At 36.8% G+C, this 27,715-nt stretch overlaps 4 protein-coding genes across 5 annotated transcripts; 3 read left to right on the forward strand and 1 right to left on the reverse strand.

Moving 5' to 3' along the window:
- The first annotated feature begins 1,083 nt into the window (after positions 1-1,083).
- On the forward strand, positions 1,084-8,177 carry LOC118045497 (pleiotropic drug resistance protein 2). The gene is made up of 20 exons (XM_035054154.2): positions 1,084-1,604; positions 1,709-1,829; positions 1,930-2,018; positions 2,104-2,188; positions 2,258-2,542; positions 2,622-2,712; positions 2,857-3,757; positions 3,848-4,008; positions 4,164-4,267; positions 4,376-4,535; positions 4,627-4,707; positions 4,978-5,108; positions 5,196-5,528; positions 5,653-5,943; positions 6,034-6,117; positions 6,340-6,473; positions 6,568-6,795; positions 6,901-7,072; positions 7,185-7,439; positions 7,630-8,177. Exons 1-20 carry the CDS (start codon positions 1,432-1,434, stop codon positions 7,897-7,899), a joined length of 4,149 nt encoding a protein of 1,382 aa, XP_034910045.1. The 5' UTR covers positions 1,084-1,431; the 3' UTR covers positions 7,900-8,177.
- Positions 8,178-8,200: 23 nt separating this feature from the next.
- LOC118045498 (uncharacterized) lies at positions 8,201-13,938 on the reverse strand. Its single transcript, XM_035054155.2, has 3 exons — positions 10,819-13,938; positions 9,387-9,694; positions 8,201-8,729 (listed from the first exon to the last, which is right to left on the reverse strand). Exons 1-3 carry the CDS (start codon positions 13,695-13,697, stop codon positions 8,380-8,382), a joined length of 3,537 nt encoding a protein of 1,178 aa, XP_034910046.1. The 5' UTR covers positions 13,698-13,938; the 3' UTR covers positions 8,201-8,379.
- Positions 13,939-18,973: 5,035 nt separating this feature from the next.
- On the forward strand, positions 18,974-20,699 carry LOC118045500 (uncharacterized). Of its 2 annotated transcripts, none has more exons than XM_073411519.1 (4): positions 18,974-19,352; positions 19,519-19,629; positions 20,147-20,226; positions 20,335-20,699. In XM_073411519.1, exons 1-4 carry the CDS (start codon positions 19,092-19,094, stop codon positions 20,417-20,419), a joined length of 537 nt encoding a protein of 178 aa, XP_073267620.1. In that variant the 5' UTR covers positions 18,974-19,091; the 3' UTR covers positions 20,420-20,699. The 2 variants fall into 2 exon arrangements, with proteins under 2 accessions (XP_073267620.1, XP_034910049.1); XM_035054158.2 differs by having other exon boundaries at positions 18,976-19,352; positions 20,147-20,227; positions 20,345-20,699.
- Positions 20,700-21,868: 1,169 nt separating this feature from the next.
- Positions 21,869-27,340, forward strand: LOC118045501 (tRNA dimethylallyltransferase 2). The gene is made up of 10 exons (XM_035054159.2): positions 21,869-22,199; positions 23,151-23,230; positions 23,633-23,701; positions 23,909-23,981; positions 24,059-24,180; positions 24,551-24,625; positions 25,484-25,894; positions 26,248-26,323; positions 26,415-26,578; positions 26,722-27,340. The coding sequence occupies exons 1-10, from the start codon at positions 21,887-21,889 to the stop codon at positions 26,869-26,871; spliced, it is 1,533 nt and encodes a 510-aa protein (XP_034910050.1). The 5' UTR covers positions 21,869-21,886; the 3' UTR covers positions 26,872-27,340.
- The last annotated feature ends 375 nt before the right edge of the window (positions 27,341-27,715 follow it).

The following is a 27,715-nucleotide window of genomic DNA, read 5'->3' on the forward strand; positions in this document are numbered from 1 at the left end:
TAATCATCAATCAATCCCATCACTAAATTATCTTCTCAGAGATTTAATAAAATAAAAATCCATTCTTCCGATCTTCAATAAAGAGACAAAACAATACCTAGCAAAAATCATAAAATGGCTTAATCTCTTCATTAGAAACCATAATATCATTAAACATACCATGTTGAAACTAAAAACAAAAAAGAAACTGCCGTAACTCGTAACAAGAAGTTTAGTGTGAAAATCCAAGAGCTGAAACTAAAAACTTGGTACTCTCTAAGTCTCTATATCTACATAAATCTTTCGGGAAAATCTGGAGCCGAAACCAAATATTCTACATCATGTTTTATTGTTAACTTAAACTTGTGATTAAACATCGTGTTTTGTTTGTGCATGGGGTTATAAAACTTGGTTCAATCCATTAGCTTATTCCGTTTTATATATATAGCTGGGATAAGAAATTTTATATTTATGTTTTTTATTCACGATGCCATTTGCCTATAAATTCATGTCTAACAAAATTCTAGTTCAGGGAGCTGTTCTTTGATGCAGCTTGAAGCCATGGACTGATCAAATTAAGAAGCACGGCTAGTGAATCTGATCCCTATGATCCAATTGTTTGTCCTGAGGTAACCTAATGTTTTTACATTATTCCATTCTTGAATAAGAAAATATTTTTACCTTAGTCCATTCCTTAAACAAATAATGCAGTAATGTTATGATGAAAAAAAGAAAAAGAAAAACATTTTGCTATTGATAAAAAAGAACAGTATTGTGTTTTAACAGGAGACCCGGATAAAAAATAAATTTTATTGTTAAGAGTGTAATATAAAATCAGTGTTAGAATTTAAATTTGTGAATTAAAATATTCTTTGATTTGCCACTAAACAATTACGAGAAGGCACCTTAATTATAAATTTTAGTTAATCACGTTGATTTTTCAAAGGCACGTTTTGCACAAAAACAGCCATGGATATTACCATCGAAAGGCAGGCAGCAATGCAAGTCACGTACGGCATTTCTTTCTTTGCAGAAGGGCCCTCCTGGTTTTAACGATATTTGTCTGCTAACGCCCCTGATGGAAACTTTGGGTTTCATGGCTTGCTCAATTCCTTGGTCAAAAAAAAATTCCTGTTCTGTTGATTGAAACTTGGCTTAACTTCTAGGCTAGTGTTCAAATTAATTCTAAATTGGCCTCTTTAAGAATGCAGGAGTCCGTGTTGACTAGAAGGTGTTGTCAAAACACGAAGCTTCCTTAGCAACCAAATCTTCATGTTATACCATACAAATAGACGGTTTTTTGACAACAAATGACTTTTCAGTGCAGAATAATGTAGCGAGTAGTAGTGCTGGTCAGGGAAAGTGACGGGAAAGGTGGTGTTAATGTTTGAGTGGAAGAATTAACTGGAGAATTTAACAATATATAGAGGCTGGTGAGGTTGAGACACATGCATGTGCGTGATGGAAGAGTCATTAAAGGAGGTAATGAGAAATGATCCTAGGATGGTGCTTGATGAGGTTGCCAAACTTGGGACTGAAGATGAGAAGCAATTCATGGAGAGTCCATGCAAAATTGTTGAGGAAGACTATGATTACCTGAGGAGGCTAAGGAAAAGAGTTGACAGGTTGGTTCTGTCGGTGGCAAAGAGTATACTCCCCAAAGTTTTAAAGATGTGTTTCAAACCTTGAATCGTATTTCTAATCGAGTGTCGTGTTTTGTTGAACACAGGGTAGGAATGGAGCTTCCTAGGATTGAGATTCGGTTTCAGAATTTGTCAGTTGAGGGAGAAGCATATGTTGGGAGCCGAGCACTTCCAACTTTGCTTAATACCACCTTGAATGCAGTTGAGGTAAATTCTTTAATCAGTTTTTCTTTTCAACACTATACATTTTTGTCTTTGATTCTACAGGCTCCAGTCCCTGATGTTGCTATGTTCTTAATGTGCATAGGGTGTTGCTCAGATGGTTGGGCTTTCTCCATCAAAGAAAAGAGCTGTCAAGATACTTCAAGATGTGAAGGGACTTGTAAAACCTTCAAGGTATTTTCATGCAATACATAGTCATAAAACTTGCCTTTTCCAACAAACTCTTTTCAGAACTCCATTGTTTGCTTCTTACTTTTAGGATGTCACTGCTTCTTGGGCCTCCTGGCTCTGGGAAAACAACTCTGCTAAAAGCACTTGCAGGGAAACTTGACAATGACATAAAGGTTTGTCTTCCTCAATTCCACTCTTTTTATATTTTCACACAGTTGATAATTAAGTGGGGGCACAAGCAGGTAACAGGGAAAGTCACCTACTGCGGCCATGAGTTTTCAGAATTTGTTCCCCAGAAAACATGTGCTTATATTAGCCAACACGGACTCCACTATGGGCAGATGACAGTTCGTGAGACATTAGATTTTTCAGGACGATGCATGGGAGCTGGGACTAGGCATCACATACTTTCAGAGTTGTTGAGACGGGAGAAAGAAGCAGGTTTCAAACCGAATCCTCGTATTCGTAAGGAAGCTGCAGCCATGACTTGTCAGGATACCAGTTTGATTACAGAAAACATTCTGAAGGTCTGTCACTTCTATTGTTTTTATCGTTCTAACTTGTTCCCTTGATTGTGAAGCCTAACATCGTATTATTTTTTGACAGATACTTAAATTGGATAGTTGTGCAGATACTATGGTAGGAGATGACATGATAAGGGGCATCTCTGGTGGAGAAAAGAAGCGCGTAACTACTGGTATGATTAACTCTTAAGAATGCTGAATATGCCTATAACTTATTGACAGGGATTTCACCAACGCCGAATCTACCAAGCTGCCCATTTATGTCTGTTACTTAAAATCACTGCTGATTACTAACTGCAATTGCTTATACGAAGCAGGGGAAATGTTGGTTGGACCGGCAAGGGCATTTGTCATGGATGAAATCTCAACAGGGTTGGACAGTTCTACCGCTTACCAGGTTGTCGAATTCATGAGGAAGATGGTCCATCTCTTGGATATGACCACGGTCATGTCTCTCCTGCAGCCTACACCAGAGATATTTGAACTTTTTGATGACATTATCCTTCTTTCAGAGGGTCAAATTGTTTACCAGGGCCCACGAGATAATGTCCTTGAGTTCTTCGAACATATGGGTTTCAAATGCCCTGAAAGGAAGGGGGTTGCAGATTTCCTGCAGGAAGTAACTTCCAAGAAGGATCAAGAGCGATACTGGTCCAGAAAGAATCAACCTTACGAGTATGTTTCAGTACCAAAGTTCGTGCGCGCTTTCAATTCTTTTCACATTGGCCTACAGCTTTCAGAACGTCTAAAAGTTCCTTTCAACAAATTTAGAGTTCATCCTGATGCTTTAGTGAGTGAAAAGTATGGCATCTCCAACTGGGAACTCTTTAAGGCGTGCTTTTCAAGGGAATGGCTTCTGATGAAGCGCAACTCTATAGTTTTCATCTTCAAAATTATCCAAATAACAATCATTGCCATAATTGCATTAACTGCTTTCTCAAAAACCGGAGGGAAAGCTGGACAAAAGAACGGTGCAGCAAACTTTTGGGGAGCCCTATTCTTCGGGCTCACAAATTTCATAATCAATACGATGATAGAACTTACAATGACAGTTTTCAGACTTCCCGTGTTCTTTAAGCAGAGGAGTTCAATGCTATATCCTGCATGGGCTTTTGGTTTACCTATTTGTCTCTTCAGCATTCCTGTCTCACTGATTGAATCAGGAATTTGGGTCACTCTTACATATTACTCCATTGGCTTTGCTCCAGCTGCCAGCAGGCAAGTGCAGACCTTTTTCTTAATGATCTCTATAAAAGCGCGATCATGTGGGCAAAGGTTCTTCTTTTAATACATGACTGTTGTGTTCAGGTTCTTCAAACAGCTCCTGGCTTTCTTCAGTACATATCAGATGACTCTATCTCTATACCGTTTCATAGCAGTGGTTGGAAGAAAATTGATTGTCGCGAGCATACTTGGTTTCTTAACTATGGTGACTGTTATTGTTCTTGGAGGTTTCATCATCACCAAAGGTAATGATTATTCTATTTTGTTCACTGTTTAGTATTCTAATATTGTTGGATTATTCTGAAGCATGTATCAATCTAACACCTGAATTTTATGGAATCTCAGTAACTGGAACTTTCGATGCACAATAATTTGGATCGTTTTCCTTTTCGCTGTGCAGATGATATAGAGTTCTGGATGAGATGGGGCTACTATCTGTCTCCTATAATGTATGGCCAAAATGCCATTTCTATCAATGAATTTCTCGACAACAGATGGGGCAATGTGAGTTCTTCAAAGCATATGAAAACTCTCTCGTGAATACTTATATTTATTATATTAAAATATTTTCTGAGCTATCTAGGCTTACTAACACAAGTCTGTATGTCACAGCTCACTGGCAGCTCACATGAGTCTACTGTTGGAAAGTCCCTTCTTAAGGAAAGGGGATTCTTTACGGATGAATACTGGTATTGGATTTGCATTGGGGTGCTTCTTGGGTTGTCTCTTATTTTCAATTTTCTCTTCATTGCAGCACTCGAATTTTTGAATGGTAGGTCAGTGTTTTGAACCTATCATCTTTGTTAAGAATATTGAATGACATTCAAGTATTGAGCATTCAGTTTTTTCCAACTCATTATCAGCTCCTGGCGATTCGAAAGCTGTAATTGCGGATGATGACACTGAAAATGTTAGTACGCGGAAACTGGCACCTAGTTCTGAAGGTTGGTGTTCTAAGACGTATGGTCTTTAACTTCACATTATATTGAAAATCACCCTGTTAACTATGCCCTAATCCCATGAAGAATTCCTAGACATTGCTGAACAATCAGAAGAACACTCATAACATCAACCACTCTCAACTCATTGAAGGAAGTTCTTCGTCATCTGAAATCGGATGATGGTTAAATGTGCTATTGGCTTTGCCATCATTTTATACTTCTCAACCAATATTCAACAACTACTAATTGTAAGTGTTATTGTTGACCTGACAGTGAAAATCTCCCAGGGAGAATACAAACATTCCAAGAATCCAAACAAGCAATATAAAAACGGAACGGTTCTGCCTTTTCAGCCACTTTCACTTGCCTTCAACAATGTGAATTATTATGTCGATATGCCTGTGGTAACTCGTGTACACTATTTCATATTTCAAGATTCATGTAAATGAACAAGAGCTTCATATTGATATATTTATCCATGGATTTACTAGGAGATGAGGAAACAAGGGACTGAGAAAAACCGATTGCAGCTGCTAAAAGATGTGAGTGGAGCTTTTAGGCCAGGTACTCTGACAGCATTAGTTGGTGTCAGCGGTGCTGGTAAGACCACCTTGATGGATGTATTGGCAGGAAGGAAGATTGTGGGGTACATTGAAGGAAGTATAAGCATTTCTGGATACCCAAAAAACCAAGTCACATTTGCTCGGGTCAGTGGTTATTGTGAACAGATCGACATGCATTCACCATGTGTTACTGTCTATGAATCTCTCCTCTATTCTGCCTCGATGCGTCTTGCTGCAGATGTCAAGAAGGAAACACGAAAGGCATATCACTTATTCACCATAGTTACTTCTTTTATGCAGTTTGAACTGTTTTTTCTTGCATTGCACGAATACTTAATTTTCTAACAATTCATCCTTTATTTCCATTTTTTCCCCTCTCGTGCAGATGTTCATTGATGAAGTTATGGAATTGGTTGAACTTAAGCCACTGATGAATGCTCTCGTAGGGCTTCCACGAATTGACGGTCTTTCAACTGAGCAGAGAAAGAGACTCACAATAGCTGTAGAGTTGGTTGCTAATCCCTCCATCCTTTTTATGGATGAGCCCACATCAGGCCTTGATGCTAGAGCTGCTGCCATTGTTATGCGTGCTATAAGGCATATGGTGGATACAGGACGAACTGTTGTCTGCACCATTCACCAACCAAGCATTGACATCTTTGAAACTTTTGATGAAGTATTTGTTGTTCAATTTTATTTTTTTATTGACACTATATTTCATCTACGATGGTACTTTTTTCATGATGATCTTGTTTTCTTCTCTTAGCTTTTGTTGATGAAGAGGGGAGGCCAAGTGATATATGCTGGACCTCTTGGTCGCAATTCTCACAAGCTTGTGCAATATTTTGAGGCGAGTCTTCCTTTCATTATATGCTTTACTTTCCATAAATTTTTTTCACCACCAAGTTGGAGTTGCATATATTTTGTCTCCATTTCGATCAGCCATTATCTCAAGTTTTCCCTTTGAAATATAAGAAAAACTCTCCCAACAAATCTTCGCTTAATTTTCCAATATTCTGCTGCCCTATAATTGCAAATGTCCACATTATCTAATGTCTAAAATCTCAAGCAGGCTGTTCCAGGGGTTCCCAGGATCAAACAAGGCTCTAATCCTGCTACATGGATGTTGGAGATCAGCTCTGAGGCAATAGAAGCTCAACTTCAAGTTGATTTTGCAGAAGCTTATGCCAACTCTGAACTTTACCAGTTAGTCATATCAAATTATCAATTTCTACCTCAATCTGCCTATTTATAAGAGTGGCTGTTGGTCCTTCTCACAATCTTGTTCACACTTCCTCAGGAAAAATCAGGAACTCGTAAAAAAACTTAGTACTCCACGACCAGGTTCCAAGGATCTTTCTTTCCCCTCTCAATACTCCCAAAGCTTTATAACTCAGTGCACGGCTTGTTTCTGGAAACAACACAAGTCATACTGGCGAAACTCAGAATTCAATTATACCCGGTTCGTTGTAGCAATCATCACTGGTATCCTGTTTGGTGTTGTCTTTTGGAACAGAGGAGATCGAATGTATGGCTAGTTATTTATCTTGAGTTACATTTTCTAAGTCATAATGCCACCGTTACCTGGATTAGGGCACTTGAGAAGTTTAATTGCTCTTCCTATTGCTGGCAGATACAAAAGAAATGATCTTATTAATCTTCTGGGAGCTGCATATGCTGCTGTTCTTTTCCTTGGAGCCACTAATGCTTCTGCTGTGCAATCTGTCATAGCAACTGAGAGAACAGTTTTCTACCGTGAAAGAGCCGCAGGGATGTATTCAGAGTTGCCTTATGCTTTTGCTCATGTAAGAGAACGAAATCATTTATTTTGTGCATCACATTTTCATTTCCATGTGACAAAAATAATTGAAGGGATTCCCCATATTTGTAATTGATGCTTACACCTTTCTGCTGCAGGTGGCTATAGAGATAATTTATGTTTCAATCCAAACTTTTCTATATTCTCTTCTTTTGTTCTCAATGATTGGGTTTGAATGGAATGTGGGCAAGTTCTTGTACTTCTACTACTTCATTTTCATGAGCTTCACCTACTTTTCAATGTATGGGATGATGATTATTTCCCTGACTCCTGGCCCTGTGATCGCTGCCGTGTTTATGTCCTTCTTCATAAGTTTCTGGAACTTGTTCTCTGGTTATCTCATCGCTAGGCCGGTAAGCAAGTTCGAACTCAAAGTTTCTTTTTCTATATTACTCAAAAACAAAGTTTTTCATGAAAATTCGCATACTATTTTTCCCAATTTTAATTTTCTTTAGATGATCTGCTGAAATACCTCATGATGCATTAGAGTTCAGTCAGCACCTTGATTACTGCTTTCTTAACACTTCTACCCAATCATTGCAGCTGATTCCTGTGTGGTGGAGGTGGTATTACTGGGCTTCTCCAGTTGCTTGGACCATTTACGGCATTTTCACCTCACAAGTTGTTGATAAAAACACCCTTCTTGAAATTCCTGGATCAGAACCAGTGCCATTAAAGGCATTCGTTGAGAAGTACTTGGGTTATGATCACGAATTCCTTCTACCCGTCGTCCTAGCTCATGTTGGTTGGGTTCTCCTCTTCTTTTTCGTCTTCGCATACGGCATCAAGTTCCTTAACTTCCAGAGGAGATGAATATCGTTGGGCACTAGGAGGTTCAGTCAGCAATATCATTAGTTCATTCATAGAGCACTGGAGTCCAGATTTCTTGACCAGTCAGAGAGGAAAGCTAAAGATTGGCCCCTCTCGGCCTCCATATTACCCCAGCACATCTCTCCTTCCTATTCTTTTCCAACTCAATTGTACATTTCTTTAATTCAGAAAGTTACAAAGTGCGATCTTTGCCTGGTTGCTATCAGCACAAAAAGGTTGCACTAAACATGGGAATTAAATTCATATTATAATTAAGTCTAGTCCTTCCGTTCATAACCCAAAATGAAGAAAAATAAAAATAAAAATTAACGAGCAATAAAGTGATTAGACAAACCATTAACCTTGTCTACAATCGAGTTGAACATCCAGTCAATTGTATCTGTAGTTTGTACCGAACAGAAATCAAAAAGGAAAAAAACCTGACTCTCTACTGGAGACCTATTTTATACAGATCAAATTTCATCATTCAGTGTTCAGAGCAAAATCTGCAACAGCCTTTATCTCCTTCTTGCTCTTCACAACACATCGTTTTTTGGTCTCAAAATCGAGTTTATCCAGATCAATTGAAATTCCCAAATAGCCATATAGAACATTTTCTTTTGTGTTAGATGACACCCCTTGAGTTTGCAGACTCCCGTGTAGACCAATTTGCTGGAACTCGGTCCTTCCACGTTTGCTCTCAGCATAAAGCTTGTGAAGCCTCTCGGCTCCTTGCAGCCCAGAAAAGGTCTGACCGAAGATGACCACCATGGTACTCTGATTTGCGGCTTTGCCACGGCAGATGTTGGTTATCCCTTGACCAAAACCCATACCTGCAATGATGATATGGAAGTGAAAACAAGAAAAAAAGAGGACAGAAAGCAATGCATCGCATAAAAGGAAGAAAGATGCCTGGCAACATAAACAACAAGCATCATTGCAATTTCTTGGGATCAGCCAAAAAAGCAAGCTTGTTGTTAAGGTCAGAAGTGTTCAAGTCAATTCCGAAGCTAGACATCCATGTGAAACCTGCCTAATGACAAGTGCACTGGTTCTGCATATAAACTCTACACATTCTCCTTCAGATTCTTGATAACAAGTTAATGAAGGAATCAGGACAAAAAGTAAAATTGGTACCTAGAAAATCATTTGGAGATTCAAGTAGCAGTAACAAAAAATGTCGGAAGGAATCTCAAGAAAAAACAAAAAAGTGCTGCTAAACATTTATTATTTTTCAAGAAGAAATCAATTTATCATATTAAACAACGGTGGGGGAAAGCGGAAACGTAGGGGAGGAGGATGGTATATGGGAAATTAACAAATAATTATGGAAAGATCATAAGAAATATCAGCACAACTGAGCAGAAGGAGAAGAAAAGGTTTTCAATTAGATTGCAGCTCGGAAAACATGTTCCATTCTCCAGAACGAGGAACACTGAGAAACATTCAGAAAATGTGGGAACTATCATCAGTTAAAAAAGTCCACTTACCTCTGAGAATATGTCTGAGCCCTTCAACACTTACAATAATCCGTTCATCTGGATTATAATTTGCTATGGATCTGTTGTGTATAACAACAACTGGCGGCCATATGATGAGATCCTCTTTCAGTGATGAGGCTTCGACCTCAGGCAATACCTGCCGAACCCATTGACTGTTGGGGAATCCAGCACTATTCCATCCCATCAACACACAAAGCGCTTTGTGAAGACCCAAATGCTCTGCTCTGAAACTGCCCTTAGAAAACATGACCGTATGTTGTGCCAAGCTCAATGTGTCCACAAAGTCTTTGGAGTTGCTAAGATAACATGTGAACGAGTAAAAGTCAGTTAAGAGGGTAAATTGAAATAAAAAAGAAAAGCATACAGGATCCACTATAGAAGCACCACTTCATCTCTATGAAGTATGAAACATCAACAATTAGCAAGGACCTCAGAAACTAAGGTATATTTCTAATCCTGCATTAAGCCAGAAGGAAGCCTAGCTAGATACAGAAGTTTCTGGTCCACAAGAGCAGTTCAAATAGGCAACTAGCACAAACCCTTCACAAAACAGAACTAAAGGACAGTCTGGCAGTGGATAGATTTTTCCCACAACTACCAATTAACTTGTGCACATAACACTTTTCCTCAACCACTGGTTCTACAGATAAAAAAGGATGAGGGAGCTTTATAGAGAGAGAGAGAAACTCACACCAAAATATATTTTCCATCATGTGAAAAAAGAGATACATGCTACAGAATATCACCTAACATTCCTTCACTAGTATAGCTTGCTCCAGCGAACCAGGATGGATTCCAGAGGGAAGGAAAGAAGCTGCTGGTTAAGGTTATCCTTCACCAATTGAAAGCTATATAAAAGGTACCATGTGTAAAGAGAACTTAGATTACAGATTCCTTAACTTTTTGTATCTTCCAATCCGTTCACAACAGAATGCAAACCATGATTCTCAAACTGTAATATTACCATTCTAAAATCAAGTATCATTAATTCCAGCTAAACTTTTTCACCATTTTGAAAATCATTAGAAGAAAAGGCTTCTCGTTTCCCTTTCTCCAACCTTTTCTGTTCTGCCCTTGTTAATTTCAAGAATCATGGTAGAAATACAAAACAATCTGAATCTTCCCCTGCACACTCTGCTGATAGATTCAACAATCCTTAAATTGCATGTTACCGACAATACTTACTCACCAACCCCAAATACTACTAAAATCTACAATAATCAGGAATCAAGTGTATTGAAATCCAGATGGCGAAGACTAAAAATCCAACTTTCTCAAAATTTGATTCCTAAGCAGTATAAAATTTCAAAATAACACTATGAATACTTAGTTGGATGTAATCGAAAGCAAAACTTTTAACCAACCAGGAGCAAAAGAATTTCACCAATATCAGGAACTTAAAAGATGCGTAAAAACAGACCTGCCACATACGCAGCACTTCAAATTAGCATTTCCTCCCTTCTCCTGGTATTTCCTTCTGTTAGCCGAATTCTCGTTCAAAAGTTTGGAGAACTTTAAGAAAGCCCTTTGCACCAGATGCATGAACTCATCAGAGTCCTTAGACGCCTCAGTATTTGCATGTTTCTTCTTCATTTCTGAGGATTTTACTCCTTGAATATTATGAGTTCCGTCAGAATCATACAGGCATTGTTCTTCATATATCTTAACCCAAGGAAGTTTCCTTTGAGCTTTCTGAGCAGCCCCCAAGCTCTTACACGCATTTTGAGCAGGCCCCAAACGCTGTTTGACATTTCGCACAGAACCCAAACGCTGCTTCACATTTCGTACAGAACCCAAACGCTGCTTCACATTTCGCAGAGGCCCCAAACGCTGCTTCACATTGCTTTTCGGAGGTTCAACAGGCTCGCTTAGATGCCTATCTGTAGAAGGTAAGGGATGGAAAGAATAGGCATCTTCATGGCTTGCCCTGTCCTCAATCATCCATCCATCCCTACCACTTTGCAAACGCCTCAATCCCGAGTTCTCCAATGAAGAATATTGCTCATTATCCTGATTAGTCCACTTTCCATCTCTATAGCCCACATCATGCATCTGCTCAAGGCCATTCCAATCAGAAGATATCACACTTCTTTGATCATGAATGCTAGCTTCCATGTCGAAAATATGCTGTCCGTCGAGCATGTATTCTGATTGCCCATGAATACCAGGCTGCTCTTCCATGACCACCCTTTGCGAACTATTCTCAGTCGCATACAGTCCATCATATGATACCGTCACCCTCTTATAACCATCTCCACAAGACCCAATGCTACCCCCATCCCCTTCAAAACCACATTCCTCTGTTGACTTCAGGTTCTCAGGATCCAAACACTCTTCCATCTCATAGTACATGTTGCTAGAAACCAAAGCTTCCTCATCTTTATCATCTTCCTCGAATGAACGCAACGACCCCCTGCTAACATTGATAGGTCTTTCTTGGAAACCACCAAGAGTGTCCAGAATCCTGCTTGTTCTCATTCTCTCTCTAAGAGCAGCATCATTTCCATCAATCGTGTCAGCAATTGGGTCAACTAAGCAAGTCCTTTTCCTTGACACACTCATGTTTTCACATGGGGATTCCATGGGCAGTGACCCCACATTAGCTCGCTCACGAACAAAAGTTTTCCTCAAATGAGACTCATTCTTATCTTGAATAAATCCATACTCCACAGGATCACTTCTGCAGTCCTTATCTCTCCCATCTAGTTCCATTGAATGGAAAACACTAACCCGTTCAGCGTAAGGGTACCTTTCTCCAAAAACCTCAGGATTGTCCACCATCCTGTTCTCTCTCATGTGATCATTAAGAGCAGCGTCATTTCCATCAATCACGTCAACAATACAAGTCTTTCCTCTGACATTTTTCATGTTCTGAAATGAGGATGCCATGGGAAGTGAACCCATATTTCCCCTCTCCCTAATAAAAACCCCATAGTCTCCATGATCATTCCTACAATCTTTCACATCTTTCTCCTCTTGCCTCATTGAATGTGACACCCTAACTCTTTCAACATAATGATGCCCTACTACAGAAGCATCATTCCTTTCAACTTTGTCCACAATTGGGTCGATAACACTACTACTTCTCCTTTCAAACCTCTTCCTAACAGGTTCGCCAAAAGGCGACACATTGACATTACCAATGCCACCATCAATAAGCCCATGATTGTCACCCCTTGTTGTGGCATCCAAGCAGCACTCAAAATGGCTTCTTGGCCCCACATACTCCATTGACAATGATGCGGGGACCACACCAGAATCAGAAACAACCCCACTGGTCTTCCAAGGATCAACTGAAGGACCCAAATTTGCACTTGCATTCTGGGGTTTGTTTTCTTGTGCTAGTAAATTGTCCCATTGAAACTTGTTGAAGGCTGATCCTTTCTTTGACAAAGACTCGCAAAACTGTGACAGTTTTTCCAAATGCTCATCTCTCTCTTCATTAAACAGTCTATCACCCTCTCTCCTATGTACCGAACCCAATTGGTCCGGCTCAACTGGCTGATTTAAACCAGAAGACCGCATGACTGTTACTCTTTCTTCACGATTCCAAGGTGGAGACCAAATCCTGACATCGCCATGCTGTTGGTGTTCTCTCCCATCCTGTCTAGACCTGTGTGGTTCAGCCCAAACCGGACTTCGAGACCGATGAGAAAGTGAAAACCGTCTGTTCCCTTCGATTTCATCCTGCTTTCGAGGTGGGATTCGAGTTATCGCATCGCAATGCTGTTGGTGTTCTCTCCCATCCTGTCTAGACCTGGGTGGTTCAGCGCAAAGAGGACTTCGAGACCGGTGAGAACGTGAAAACCGTCTGTTCCCTTCGATTTCATCCTGATTTCGAGGTGGGGTTCGAGTTCTCACATCGCCAAGTTGTCGGCGTTCTCTCCCATCCTGTCTAGACCTGGGTGGTTCATCCGAAACAGGACTTCGAGACCGATGAGAACGTGAAAACCGTCTGTTCCCTTCGATTTCATCCTGCTTTCGAGGTGGGGTTCGAGTTTTCATATAGCCATGCTGTTGGTATTCTCTCCCAGCCTGTCCAGACCGGTGTTGCTCTGACCAGACCGGACTTCGAGACCGATAAGAACGTGAAAACCGCCTGTTTCCTTCGACTTCTTCGCGTGTCCTGACATTGCCATGTTGTTGGTTCTCTCTCCTCGCCGGACTTCGAGACTGATTAGCATGAGAAAACCGGCGGTTTTCTTCAAGCTCACAGTCTCTTATTCCACAACGCGGCGTCTGCCGTGGCGGAGACAAAGGTCTACTGATGTAAACATTGCTGTGTCGTTGATGTTTCATTGAAAAAGGAGGCTTTCAGCGACACAACAAAAAAAAAAAGGACCTGTTTTATTTACTGGGTTTCTTAACTGAGAGGAAAAAACAACAACAAAGAGAAACGATGATGTGGGTTTAAAGAATTTTTCGTTTCCTCTTTAGAATTTGAAGAACAATTGAAACTTTTTTTTTCCTCTGTAGAGAGATATTTTGAGGTTTACTGAGCGGTGGTTTTTCTTGTCTCGAATAACTTAAGGTTACAGAAACAGAAATTGTGGTGTGGCTTCCAATGTACCCTTGGTTTTTTAACAGTTGTGAAATGGGGATACGGTGTGGACATGTCCAGTGGATCTTATGATGGGGTTGGTTGATTTGACAGAGGTGGAGGTGGGGGAGGGTTAAAGGAGGAGACTTGGGCTTTGGATTGATTTTGAGTGGACCAAAGGTTTTCCTTTTGACACTAGTTGACCCATGATTGGTGACGGCTCTTTTGATCTAACGTAGATGTGTTTTCGTTTGATTAGGATTTATTTTTTCCGTGTTAGATTTAGGTTCGGATTAGATTTTGTAAATAAAGTTTTACTGGATTAATATCTATTTAATTAAAGATGTTAGATTTTGAATCTCAAATTTTTTTGTTCAACTAATCAAATTAAGCTAAATTTAATATTTATATTGGATTGTTGATACTCTAATTATGCTGTTAAATAATTAATCATCTTTCAAATCACAACATTAATTTTAAAATTTTGAGCAAAATGAGAGAGAAAAGGATGATAAATAATTGGGTTATTATTGGCTAATTATTTTTAATTAAATAAAACAAGAATGATGAAACTAGACGATTTAAAGTAATGTGAAAGAATTAATTTTTTCAAATATATATTAAGGTTATATTTAAATAATGTATTGTAAATGGTAATATACAAAAAAGATAAAATGAATTTTATTAGAAAAAATGGATTTGATTATAAAGAATAGGATAAAAACATAAAAAATTTCAATAAAAAAAAACAAGATAATAAAATAATTACCCTTTTTAAAAGAAAAAAAAAAAAAAAAGTCCAATTGGACTGGCACTTTCGGTGGTCATCGGGTACCAGTAACCTATTTGGGCCTTGCCCATTTTCAGCCGTGTCCGTTACATACTAGTAGATGGGCCAAGTGTTTGCGAGCAATATAGATTGCATTTGCCTCCGACAAGCTGCCACCTTTACCTGTGATCCTTCTCAAGCCTCACACCTTAAACGATAGACCACATCAGAATTCAACAGAAATGAAATGAATTTTTCACTGGGATTTTAAATTTAGATCTTGTGTTATATTTTAGCTGTATGGCTCGTTTGGAATTGGGAAGATTTCGAGAAAAAATTGTGAGAGTTCTTCTCGATTCTTTGTGAAAAATTTGTTGTTTTCCATATACAAAGAGTAGGGTTTTTCAGGGATTGAAATATTTTATTTAAAGCAAGAAAAAAAGTTTATTTCCCTTGCTAATATAATATATATCTTACAACAAGCAGGTTTAGTTTCTAATAGAAAAGAAAATATTTCTCAAATTAATTCGGAGTTGTAAAAGTCTTGGCCTTTATTTACATTTTGCTTATAAAGTTGTTTTAAATTTAAATTTGAATTTTTTTGAATTTATATTCCATTTAAGTAGATGTCTAGATTACGAAAAAAGAGGCATGAAAGATTTACGGGGACTTCTTGTCAAATCATAGGAGGGTGGGGTAATCTTGAATATGTTCTTATGCAAACCTGAGCAACATTGAATATGTTCATAAACTACTTTTTACTTTTTTCAATTAAGTATCTATAATTATTATTTTTTAATTCAATAAAATTGCTATTGTTATCTATTTATCTTTCATATTCGTATATTTTTTTAAAAAAATTCAAAACAAACCTAGGCATCCTTTCAGCAGTCTCTACACAAATGAAATTACACCAACATATGATAAAATTATTGTTGTTGTTGTTATTGTTTGCAAAAAAAACTGCCTTTAGAACAATGGAGTAACCTCCTCTCCTTTGTTCATTTTCATTTCAGGTGTAGATGCGTTTTAATTCAAGCCTTCAAAATAGTGTTTTAAAATTCAATCCTGGCAGGTCAATTTGAGACCCAGCTGATCCAGGACTGGAAACCAGGTCAAGTTGATGAAAAGAACTCGTTAGAGAATTGACCCGGCAAAACTCGATCGACCCGGGACCCAATTGACCCAGGTAAACCCAGCTAAGAACTGGCTATTTATATATATATATGTTAAATGACATTGTTTTTTGCTTTAGCTTTTTACTATCGATTAATCCCCGTCTCTTTTCAAAGTTCATAGCCATATTAATTTTTGGTAAGCCTTCATCCTCTCCCTCTCTCTCTCGCACCCTTTCACTAAGGCAGCCAAGACTGCAAAAATGGGAAGAAATAGTTTCTCAATCTTAACAATTTTATCGGTCACACTCCTTCCCATTCTCTCCTTCTCTTTTTCCACATATTCCCCCACAGATCATCGCCTCTTGATCCTCCTCAACGAATTGTCACTCAAATCTTCCCACTCAATCTTCTTCAATTCTCTCAAATCTCGTGGTTTCGATCTTGATTTCAAGCTTGTTGATGACCCAAAACTTGCCCTTCAACATTATGGCCAGTATTTATATGATATGACTTAATTCTCTTCTTTCCTTCCATTGAAAAGTAAGTTATTGAATCCAAACAAATTGTTGTTTGTTATTATCAAGTTATGATTTTTATGGTTTAGTTTCCATTTTGAGAAAATGGGTTTTGTTATGATTTTGTTTTTTTGTTTTCTTGGAATAATTTGTAATTTGAGATTTTTTTAGGATGAATGTGAGGTTGATTTCGATGAGGTTGGTGTAGAATTTATGATGCATTGAATGTTTTTGTCATTTTATTTTATAAGAATTTGTCATTGGCGATTTGGCTTGAAGGCTCGCTAAAATGAGTTTATATAAAGCAGATAATAGAATTATTTTGTTTATTGAGTTTACGTTATATTATAAGATCCATTGCCTTGGTTATTGATCATAAAAGTAAATTTTTTTTTTTGTTAATCTAGGTCAACCCATCTAACTCCTTGACCTAAATTATTATACCGGTCAATTATCAAATCGGGTTTAAAAACTATGATTCAAAGACATTACCAACTAGTTAATTAGCCAGCACTAGCAGAAAAGGCTGTCTCTAAAACACAATGATACACAGAAAAAAAAAAAATTAAAAATTAAGAGAGCTGCCCTACATCTAGTCCCATTTGAGCAAACGCAAAAAAAAAAAAAAAAAAACTGGTCAAGTGATAACGAGGCACACAAGCACCATCACGCTGGCTTGAACCGGATCTTACTTACCACAGAGCCAACCACTATACAAAAGCTAAAGCTCTACTTTCTGGACAACACCCCATAACTTGGAAAGAAAAGGCTCGCATCAAGCTTATCATTTAGACATTTTGGACACCATGCAATCTCCATAACTTTTCGAGTTCTTAAAGATAGAACGTAGATTTGTGGAACATAAAATCAACGTGGGCCTAAGCAGCACCACAGTTAGGAAAACAAAATGAAAAGTGCGCTAATTGAATCAACAACCACGAACATCATTAGCTGGAAAGTCATGGCCATCAAATGTTGATGCTTTCCTATGTATCGAATCATCAACTCATGGACCTGGCCTCAGTCCCTGCATTTAAATTAAAGTTAAAGAAAGAAAACATAAAAAATAGCCCCCCATTTACATAGGCAGTCTTGATTTTGCTTCCACATAAATTCTATATCAATTCTGTCCCCTTCCATCCATATTTGATCATGAATTCTTGACACACTGTACCTTTTTGAAAAACAATACGACATCATTTTGTAGATAACTTGACTGTGTCTTCTTATAAAGAACTTAATAGAAGGCCCAATTGAGTAATCGAAATTGTTTAGCAACAAAATTGGTATAAAAAGGATTTGTTAAGGGTAAAATCCATACTTACAATACAGTTCGGGGGCTTTTTTTTTTTTTAAGATTTGTCCTCTGAACTTGTATCCCTGATTACAACCACGATGGCTTGCATTTCTTTTCTGTTTTGAAATTTCAAAACAAATGAGAGAGTCACCAAAGAATCTGTCGATCAAAATTTGTAGCAAACGGGCATTGTAGTTGCGAAGCCATTGACATGACAAGCAATAGAAAACATGGGAAACCAAAAGGATTAGAAGTGTTAAAGCCAAGATTCTCAGTTACAATTTAAAAATGGGAGGGTAATGATATGTAATGAAGGCAAGCTAGCTCTGCCTGTCTCTCCTACTCTGTCTTGTCCCCTAAGGCTCTCAAGAAAATCTATGGCGTAGGTGAGCCCTTCCTGTCCACTCCAAGAACAAAACTTCCACCCAAAGCACACTTCTTCAAGTGAAAAAGAAGATTTACCTCTACTTATAGACCCTTCAACCAAATTTTAACTCCCTCGCATCATTTCTCCATGACTAATAAGATTGCCATGCATAAGAGTCTGGAAAATAATTGATTGCCTGTGATACTACTCTCTGTCTCTTCAAATATAGACTTGATAATGGTGCTGTGCTATGCAGCTAATCTACTATCACTTGGCTTTACCCTTCAAGATATGGTGAGAATTGTATGTATGTTTTGCACTAAATACCACTTATCAAGTGTATTTGTCTTGTTAGTACATGAACACTAAATTAATCAGGCTTGGTGTAGCTAGCTAAGATAAACTTGTCAAGAAACCGACCTGAGAAAATATCCATCTACCAAAGGAGGCCCATCCAGCCGTTCATCAAGTTTTTATATATACTAGCATTATCTCGTGTTTCATAGCAAATCAATAATAATTTTTTAAAAAAATATAAAAAATATTTTAAGTGTTGAGTTTGATAATTATACCTTGATCCAACACGCGTTATTTTTTTAAAATAAAAAATAAAAAAAAAATATTTTTATGATCCGTGCAATTTACAATGTAAATATTCTATAAATATGGTACTAGCACAATAATATATAATATGCACACACACTGAGAGAGAGAATTGACCAAATACATTAAAAAATAAGAAAATAAAACCATACACACTCTTAAATTGCAATACCATAATTTGTGATCATTTTCATTTTGAGTAAAGGTGAAAGGAAGGTTAAGAGGATAATTCAAAGTTAAGTCTTCATTCAACAAAGATGAAATCCTCTTTTTACCTTCATGATTAAAGGTGATCGGGCAAATGGGTCATTTAGTGTTTTGTTTTGATGTAAAGTAAGCAAGCTGGCATCACACCTTTAAAGCCAGCTTTTGCTTATAAACTACCTCTACAACAAGAGAAAGAAAGCAATCATATCAAAAAGAAAAAAGAGCAAAGAAAGAAGAGACACAGAGAGAGAAGAGAGGATAAACAGGGGGCTAAAAAATGACAACACAAAAACCAATATTGGAGCAACAAATGTCACAAATGCAGATCAAATTGAAGAGCTCAGGCATTATCAGCAATTACAATGAAAGCCCGCTGTTAAGGGATGAAAAGGATGAGGAGATATCAAGGTCAGCATTGGCCATGTTTAGGGCAAAGGAAGAAGAGATTGAGAAGAAGAAGATGGAAGTCAGAGACAAGGTTCATGCTCACCTAGGACGCGTGGAGGAAGCAACCAAACGTTTAGCAGAAATTCGTGAAGTAAGTCTAACATCATAATATATATATACACTGTTTGAGTCTTCATAATTCAATAAAATTATTTATCTGTAATAAAAATACAATAAATTATTTTTTTTTATATTTCCTGGACTTTTCTGGAAGAGATTATTACTGTGGATTTTTAAAGGAAAAAATTATATTTCAGGAGCTTGAAGCTCTGACGGATCCAATGAGGAAGGAAGTTTCGATGGTACGTAAGAGGATCGACACAGTCAACAGAGAGCTGAAGCCTCTGGGCCTGAGTTGTCAGAAGAAGGTGATATTAAAATTCTAGCTTGTTTCCTTCTCTTCTTCCTTTGCCATGATAAGAACATCAATATAGAGTCAAATTCAGTTGATTTGATTGGATTTCTACCCCCTCAGTTTATGCAGTAAACTTATCTAGAACTGGCTATGAAGTTTTTATTAAAAAACAATATTTTTTTAATAAAAATAATTAATATCTTCATGAGTTTACCCAGTAATTCAATATTTTTTTCAAATTAGTCATCAAGGGAAATATAAGAAACATTGCAAGTCAGACAATCCAATGTTCTTTACTATTTTATCAGGTAAAGATTTGATCTAAATTTTTTTAAGGAACAGTATGCTTATTTTTCATGTTTAAGCTGCATGGTCATACTGGGTTTGTTACCTTAAGAAGGAAATAAAACTTAATGGAATATTTTAAGGATTATTAATTAACTCTGATACAAGATTTACAGTACCAGTTAATTATGCATTGAAGCAAAAGGATGTCAGTAGCCCCTCAAGAGTTTATTATATGATTGCAGGAGAGAGAATACAAAGAAGCTCTTGAAGCTTTTAATGACAAGAACAAAGAAAAAGCTCAGCTTGTTTCCAAATTAGTGGAGGTAATTAGATACTATGTTAGTGCATGTAATACTCAGTTGACGATGTTTAATTAGTTAAATCTCGATTTTGGTTTGCTAATAATTTTTATTTCTTTTTGGTATCAACTGGTTGGTCAGCTGGTGGGTGAAAGCGAGAAACTAAGGATGAAGAAACTAGAGGAATTGAGCAGGAATATTGAAGCTCTGCCCTGAATTCTTGCAAACACCCCAGCAATTGCCAGCCATGCTATGCTAATTTGTTGCCATGCATGCCCTTGAATTTGGTGTATATCTTGTGATTTCTGTGATTTTTATTTTCATTTTTAGTGGGTTTTCCATGGACAGTTTTTTTTTTTTTTTTTTTTTTACATATAGGGCAGAAGTACCCACCATGGAGGTTTGGTGCTACTCACATGTCAAATCTTGACCTTCTCATTCTTGTAGTCAAATTCAAGAAATGTTTGTTCAATCTTGAAGCTGAAATTTTCATGAAGATTTCCTAATTGTATCAGTGACGAAGCCAGCTATCAAAATCACTGAATTGATATGCCACCAGAATTAGTGGCTGTTTGTTTTACTTTAAAAAAAAATTTGATAAAAAAATTATTTTAAATTAATTATTTTGATATATTAGTATTAAAAATAATTTTAAAAAATATATTATTTTGATATATTTTCAAATGAATAATTTTTTTTTTTATAAAAAAACCAATCATTACTAAATATATCACTTGCAGCCATTCAACTATACAATAGTTCAAACATTGATTCTGCACTTCCAAGTTTTCCTTCCCTAGTTTTAAGTTAATGTGAAAATAACTTCTCTTTCTTCCTTTTTTTTTTTTTTTTTTTTATGAGCATTAGTTATAAGTTAAATTGATTAATGGACTTTATAAATGAACTTATCATGGATGGGAGAGATTTTATGGCCTAACCAATCCTAATACTTGGAAAAGTTTGCCTATATCAACATGTGACCATACAATTCCAAATATATTAATTTTTTTACAGTCCATCTATCATAAAATATTTTTTTAATTATATTTTCACATCAAAAGTAGTATACAGTTGTTAGATTCTTACTTGAAAAATGAATACGAGTGATCAATCAACTCATGAATTATTAAATAAACTCATATTAATTATTTTTATCAAACGATGTTATTTTATATTCTTTATATATAGTTTTTTCTTGGTGTTAACTTGAGCTTATAATCGGCTCACACAAATCATAATAAGTTAAAATAAGGTTGGCTAAATCAATATATTATTCAATTTAATTAAAAACTCAACCGTATAAAACTTCAAATCCCGAATACTAAACAATCATGTACACAACACGCCACACTGATTTATCTAGAGTTATGCTGCGTATAATGAAAATTTTCTAACGAATAATATAAATAATTTCATATTATGTAATTTAATCCAAATACAATATCATTTATCTTATGTACCTATTTGGTGATAAAATTTCCGTGATGCGAATCATCGTGGATCTCCATTAATCATCTCAAGAAGGTGCTGATATAATCGGCCCATATGTTTTTTAGGCTTAGGCCCAAAACGTATTGTTGTTGGGTAAAGGCCAGAAGTCTATTCCCAATGGAAATGATTTAATAAGGCCCAAGAGACACATCAACCCACCCATTACATATTTTACATGACACTTTGATTGACATGTCGTGTACCGCGAGGCTTCCCTCCGAGAGAAGCACGGAGAGAGAAATGGAGAGTGACAGTGCTGCCGAGGAAGCTCTGCAAAACCCCAGCAATACCGATGGAGGTGAAAAGCCAACAGTTACAAAGAAAGAAGAAAAAGAAGAGAAGCCAAAGGTGGTAGTAATAATGGGTCCAACTGGTTCAGGAAAATCAAAACTAGCCATTGATTTAGCAGCCCACTTCCCTGTTGAAATCATCAACGCTGATTCCATGCAGGTCTACCGTGGTCTTGATGTTCTCACCAACAAAGTCCCCATCTCTGATCAAGAGGGTTTGTTCTCTTTCTTTTTCTACATGTTAATATATGTTGTGCTTACGTCTTCTTTATAAAAGTGGCAATCTTTTTTTTATATATATTGTGTAATTTACAAACAAGTATTACAGCCATGAATTTTTTATTTTTCACCTATAATAAAAAAAAATCTTATGGGTTTTGGTTATAAATTCGTAAAAAGAAAAGAAAGATTAAGTCACTGAGGTATGGCAATAAATTAGCCAACTTTGTTGATGAAATGACTAAAGCAAAGATATTTTTTGGTAATGTGTTTGCAATATTAAGTAAGAATAAATAGATTTAACCAAACACAGCGTCTTTGTCTTCGCTGGAATTAAGGATCAACATTCTGGCAAAAATATTCTAGAAGTTCTCTTTTCCATTTAATTATTTTTGGAATTACGGTATGATCTTGCATCCTACGTATGACTCCTTGAAACTCCTTAGCAACTACCAATATCTTACAAAGTTTCAAATCTTCGTGGCTACGTAGAGGCTAGACCAGGTTCCAAACTACCTAGAATGAACGGGAGAGAAAGAAATTAGAGGGTGTAGAGCTTATGACTCCGAGTGTGATGATTTCAAATGCTTGAACTGAAAATGTTTATATTTTATAGATAAGGGAAGGAAAGTGTACTCAACATTTAGGTTATTGTCTACAAAACTAATATAATATAGATAGTTTATTGTTTGAGCGATTTAACGGGTCTCTATTTTTAGATGCTCACTAACACTTGGATTATGTTATAGAGATTGGACTGCTTATAATCTTCTAACAACTATTGGTCATGCCCATGAGTTCCATCTCTCTGTACATGGTTACCTCTTTTCCTAGGTTGTGGAAATTGGGTTTTTCTTTCGTTTTTCTTTCCTCAAATCGACTTCATTTTCATAGAAATTTCCTGATATTATTACTTATTTGTTTTATGATTTTGTGAATGGATGCAGGAGTTCCACATCATCTCTTGGGAACAGTAAATCCAAGTGTGGAATTCACTGCTAAGGACTTTCGGGATTCTGCTATTCCTGTGAGTTAGCTGTTGCCTTCTTCTTGAGCACTTGGTACTGTGCATATGCCATATAGGTTCTCAGCATTGGGAAATGCAGATACCTTTTGAAATGTTGAGTGGCTTTTGGGATTTTCATGGTCTTTATTATAGCTACTAATAATGCAATAAATGGCTTCATGGTACTAACAGTTGATAGAGTCATTCTAATTCCCATTTATTTTCTTGGCTAAAAAGTAATGGTGTTATTTGGTTAAGCTCCGTAGCAATCCTCTTGGCCTTGCCAACTCAATTAGTTGTCAAATGATAATTAGTGCTGAGTCCTAATTATCACAAACAACCATTTGTTTTGGCTAAGGTATTTCTCATTAATTTAAATGATCATGTGCATGTTTTGATTTGATTGAGTTTATTATATTTCAGCTCATCAATGAGATTCTGTCTCGCAATTGCTTGCCAGTTATTGTTGGAGGTACAAATTACTATATCCAGGTAATGCTGTTTACGTTGTCATTCGAGTAAGGTCTAGCATGGAGGTCTTTCTTTTATTTCCTGGCAAGGAGCTTTCTGGGCTGACCAGGAAGAGATTTGTCGCTTTTAGTATATTCACATTACAAATTGTTAACTCTTGCATTTTCATTTTCCTTTTTAAAACTGCTGTGCTGTCTTTAATCTTTTCTATTTACTTACTGCATTCAGGCTCTTGTAAGTCCATTCCTTCTAGATGATACAACAACTGATTTAGATGAAAGCTTTCTGAATCATCCTTCTGGTATGCACCAACTCTATTGGCTTAATCAGCATTAATCTGCAATTTAAATGAGATTGATATACTTCACATGTTAACAGGTGATGAGCAGGCTGATCATGCAGCTGACTCTGGGAGAGAGAGTTTCAATTATAGCTATGATCATCTTAAAGAACTTGATCCTGTTGCAGCAAACAGACTCCACCCAAATAACCATAGAAAGGTTGGGATTCCAACTTTTCACTTTAGTGCAGTCCTTGAAAAACATGTTGAAATGTGCAATTTTTGTAGCTACCTTATTTCCGCAGACTTAATTTTTGTGCCACAATAGAAATTTTTCTGATATTCTGCTCACTTCATCTTCTTTTTACCTAGATGAATTGTCTTACTGAAACATAATTACAGAGAAAATTAATTGTGCATGAACAAAAAGTCTTCTCCTGGGAGGACTGATAAATTCATTAGAAATTTTTTATTGTAAATTTGGCATCTCCCTTTGAGCAGCAGCATCTACTAATTAGTCTAGAAATGTTATTGACTTTTTTTTTTTTTTTTTTTTTTCTGGATATCGCTAAATTTTGTTTTCTATACAGATCAATCAGTACCTTAATTTGTATGCTCGCTCTGGTATCCTCCCTAGCAAAATTTATCAGGGAAAGGCTGCAGAGGTTCGTATTTCTTACTAAATATGTATTCATGCAATCATATTTGTTCTCATTATAAACAACTGCTAAACATCAATCCAAACTTGTTGGCATCAGCTATAAGGATCCTTTTGCACCATTCAGCTTGATCATACATTTTCTCATTATATTTCAGATATTTTATACCAGAATAGAACTCTACTATTATTTTGAAGCTGTTATGATTTTGGAAAAATGAAAGTCTTGTGTGCGGGCAGTTATTTATCAATACCTGTTTTTTAAATTTAGAGGGTATGCTACGTACACATTTTCAAGTTCGCCTCACTTTTAAGTGTGATTTCCATATATAGTAAATAGATGCCCCCCAAAGTTTTTTGTGTCTCCGTTTACCTATTATTTTACTCTGTTTTATTTTCATTTTCATATTTTTAACATATCTTTGGTTTCTGTTTGTAACTTTTATTTTAGGCCTTTAGGCCATCTTCTTAAATTGCTGTTTTGCTTGTAGTTTGACCTTGCATGATTCAACAAAATTCTGACACTTTGGCTACTTGATGTCTTGGCATGCATCTTCAAGTTGGAAAACTTTGAAATGCAGTATATATTACTTGAAGAAGATTGGTTGCTGCAAGTATCTGTATCCCATACTGTGATTTTCTGGATTTAGAAAGAATTAGTAACTTTTCCCAGGAGGAATAAAACTAATGTCACAGCAGCTTAGGTTCAGCATGTTAGCTCATAACTGAACAGAATGGGATTTGGATCCATCAAAACCAATTCCAACTGTTGGAATTGAAGCTTCACAAAACAGAGTTGTAGAAATGAAACTATTCTTACCTGCGTGCTCTTGAAATTTGTAACATCTTGATTGTGGCAGGGCAGAATTGGGGTTGCATGGATAATTATAGGTTCCATTGCTGTTTTATATGTGTTGATGCTGATATCCCAGTTCTGGACCGGTATGTGGAACAAAGAGTAGATAGCATGATAGATGCTGGATTACTTGGTGAAGTCTCTGAGATTTATAATTATAATGCGGAATATACTCGAGGTTTGCGGCAAGCCATTGGTGTGCGGGAGTTTGATAATTTTCTGAGGGTTTACATATCAGATGAAAAGGGACACGACTCTACAGGATCTCTCTTTGTGCAGTCAAAAAACAAGGATGTGAAGCTGTTGAAAGATAATACGAGGGAAATCCTCCATTCCTCTGATGATAACCAACTTAAAATTCTGTTGGCAGAAGCTATTGACAAAGTAAAAGCAAACACCAGAAGACTTGTTCGTGTACAAGTAAGTCTGTATTGTCTCACATTATCTACTTGTCTTTGTCAGACATGCACTTGTGTTGAAGATCATATCTGACATTTCAATATTTTTCACACTTCAGAAACAATCACTCCTGTTTATAGCATTGCTTATACTGTATATGTGCATGTGTTTGTGACTGTACATGCAAAAATTGTACCACTTGAATGCACAAGCAGCTCCTATATCCTTTATCATATTTTTACTCAAATCATTCATGAAATTGCTATGGTGCACCCCATTCTCTGTTTAATGTATTCATTGTGTCCAACATATGTAACTTAGTGTTTTATGGTCATCTCAAAGACTTCAATGATTTAAATATTATTGTTTTACAGAAGAGGAGGCTTACTCGACTTCAAACATTCTTTGGATGGAACATACATTATGTAGATGCAACAGAATTCATATCATGTAAACCTTTCCGAGTCCTAGTTGTTTCATCCCTTCTCTTAGCATGCTTTGCAATGTACCCTGCTAAATCACACGGGTACTCATGTTTCAGGCAAATCGGATGAATTGTGGGCTGGACAAGTTGTTAGCTCCGCTGTGAATGTTATCAGAGCTTTTCTAACCGAGGAGAGGAGTGCAGTGCCTGATTCGGAAACGCATGTTGGTAGTGGAATGAAATCAGTTGAGAGGAACTTGTGGACTCAATACATTTGCAAGGTTTGCATGTCTCGAAGAACTTGAAGAACTATCCGCTTTTCTTAATTTTGACTTGTTTACTTGAATTGTCGATGTCGGCTGGTGTTTGGAAGAAGAAGGGCCATGCTCTAAAATATGCTTGCTTGCGTCTTTGTTGCTGTTAGGCTTGTGGGAATAGAGTGCTTAGAGGAGCTCATGAGTGGGAACAGCACAAACAAGGCCGTGGGCATAGAAAACGAATCTGTCGGCTACGGAAATCACAAGGACACAGCAATTCCTTAGTGGAGCAGGAGGTCATCTCCAACAGTAGCTAGTCACCAATTTTCATGATCGTACAATCCTAGTTATGAGATGGAATGTTCCAAGTATCTGCACGTGGACTTCACCTGTATTGGTCCAACAACCTGGTTGATTGTCCATAACATCCTTGAATTTATTTCCCAGTGACTGCCTTTTAGATTCTCCCAGCTCATTTACAAATTGAAAAATGGGAAGAGCTAGCAAGGGAAAGGTACCAGCAACTTCGTTTATCATTTCCCCCCTTTTTTTTTTCTCCTATTCTCAATCCTGATGCGAGATGTAGTTGTGGATATATCAGTTTACTTGTATGTGAAACATGTTTTGTTTAGCGCCGGAAAGACTTAGTTAAAGACATAGCTTGATGTTTATTCCTTTTCTGCGTTGTTTGTTAAACCTGGCTTTGGTCTGGCAGGTTTAACAAACTACGCTGAGGGTTGAATTTCAAGGTTGAATAAAAAATATCATTGATCCGTTGAAACCTAATTGATCTCATTGGTTTTTAGTAAATTAATTGATTCGAACAAATTACTTATAATATAAACCACGTGGCTGTTTCACTGTATATCGTTTTATTATTTCTCCTCTCATGTTTCATGTGGATTGTGATGGTGAGATTTTAAAAAGAATTTCAATTTGATTCTTTAACTTTGTTTTAGTGTAATTGAGCTTGGATGTTTTTTTATTCTTATGGTTTAGGGTTGAATTGAAAGCCAGGGGATTGAAGTGGAAAACAAGAGTGTCATGGGTGGCCCATTCAAATTTATTTGTGATGTATGTTTTTGTCCCTCATTTTTTTTTTTTTTTTTTGCTATAAGGTGACTAGTCATTTGAAGTTTTAACAATTTTATTTTGATACTA

The sequence above is a fragment of the Populus alba genome, chromosome 9, assembly GCF_005239225.2.
Source record: "Populus alba chromosome 9, ASM523922v2, whole genome shotgun sequence".
NCBI lineage: Eukaryota > Viridiplantae > Streptophyta > Magnoliopsida > Malpighiales > Salicaceae > Populus > Populus alba.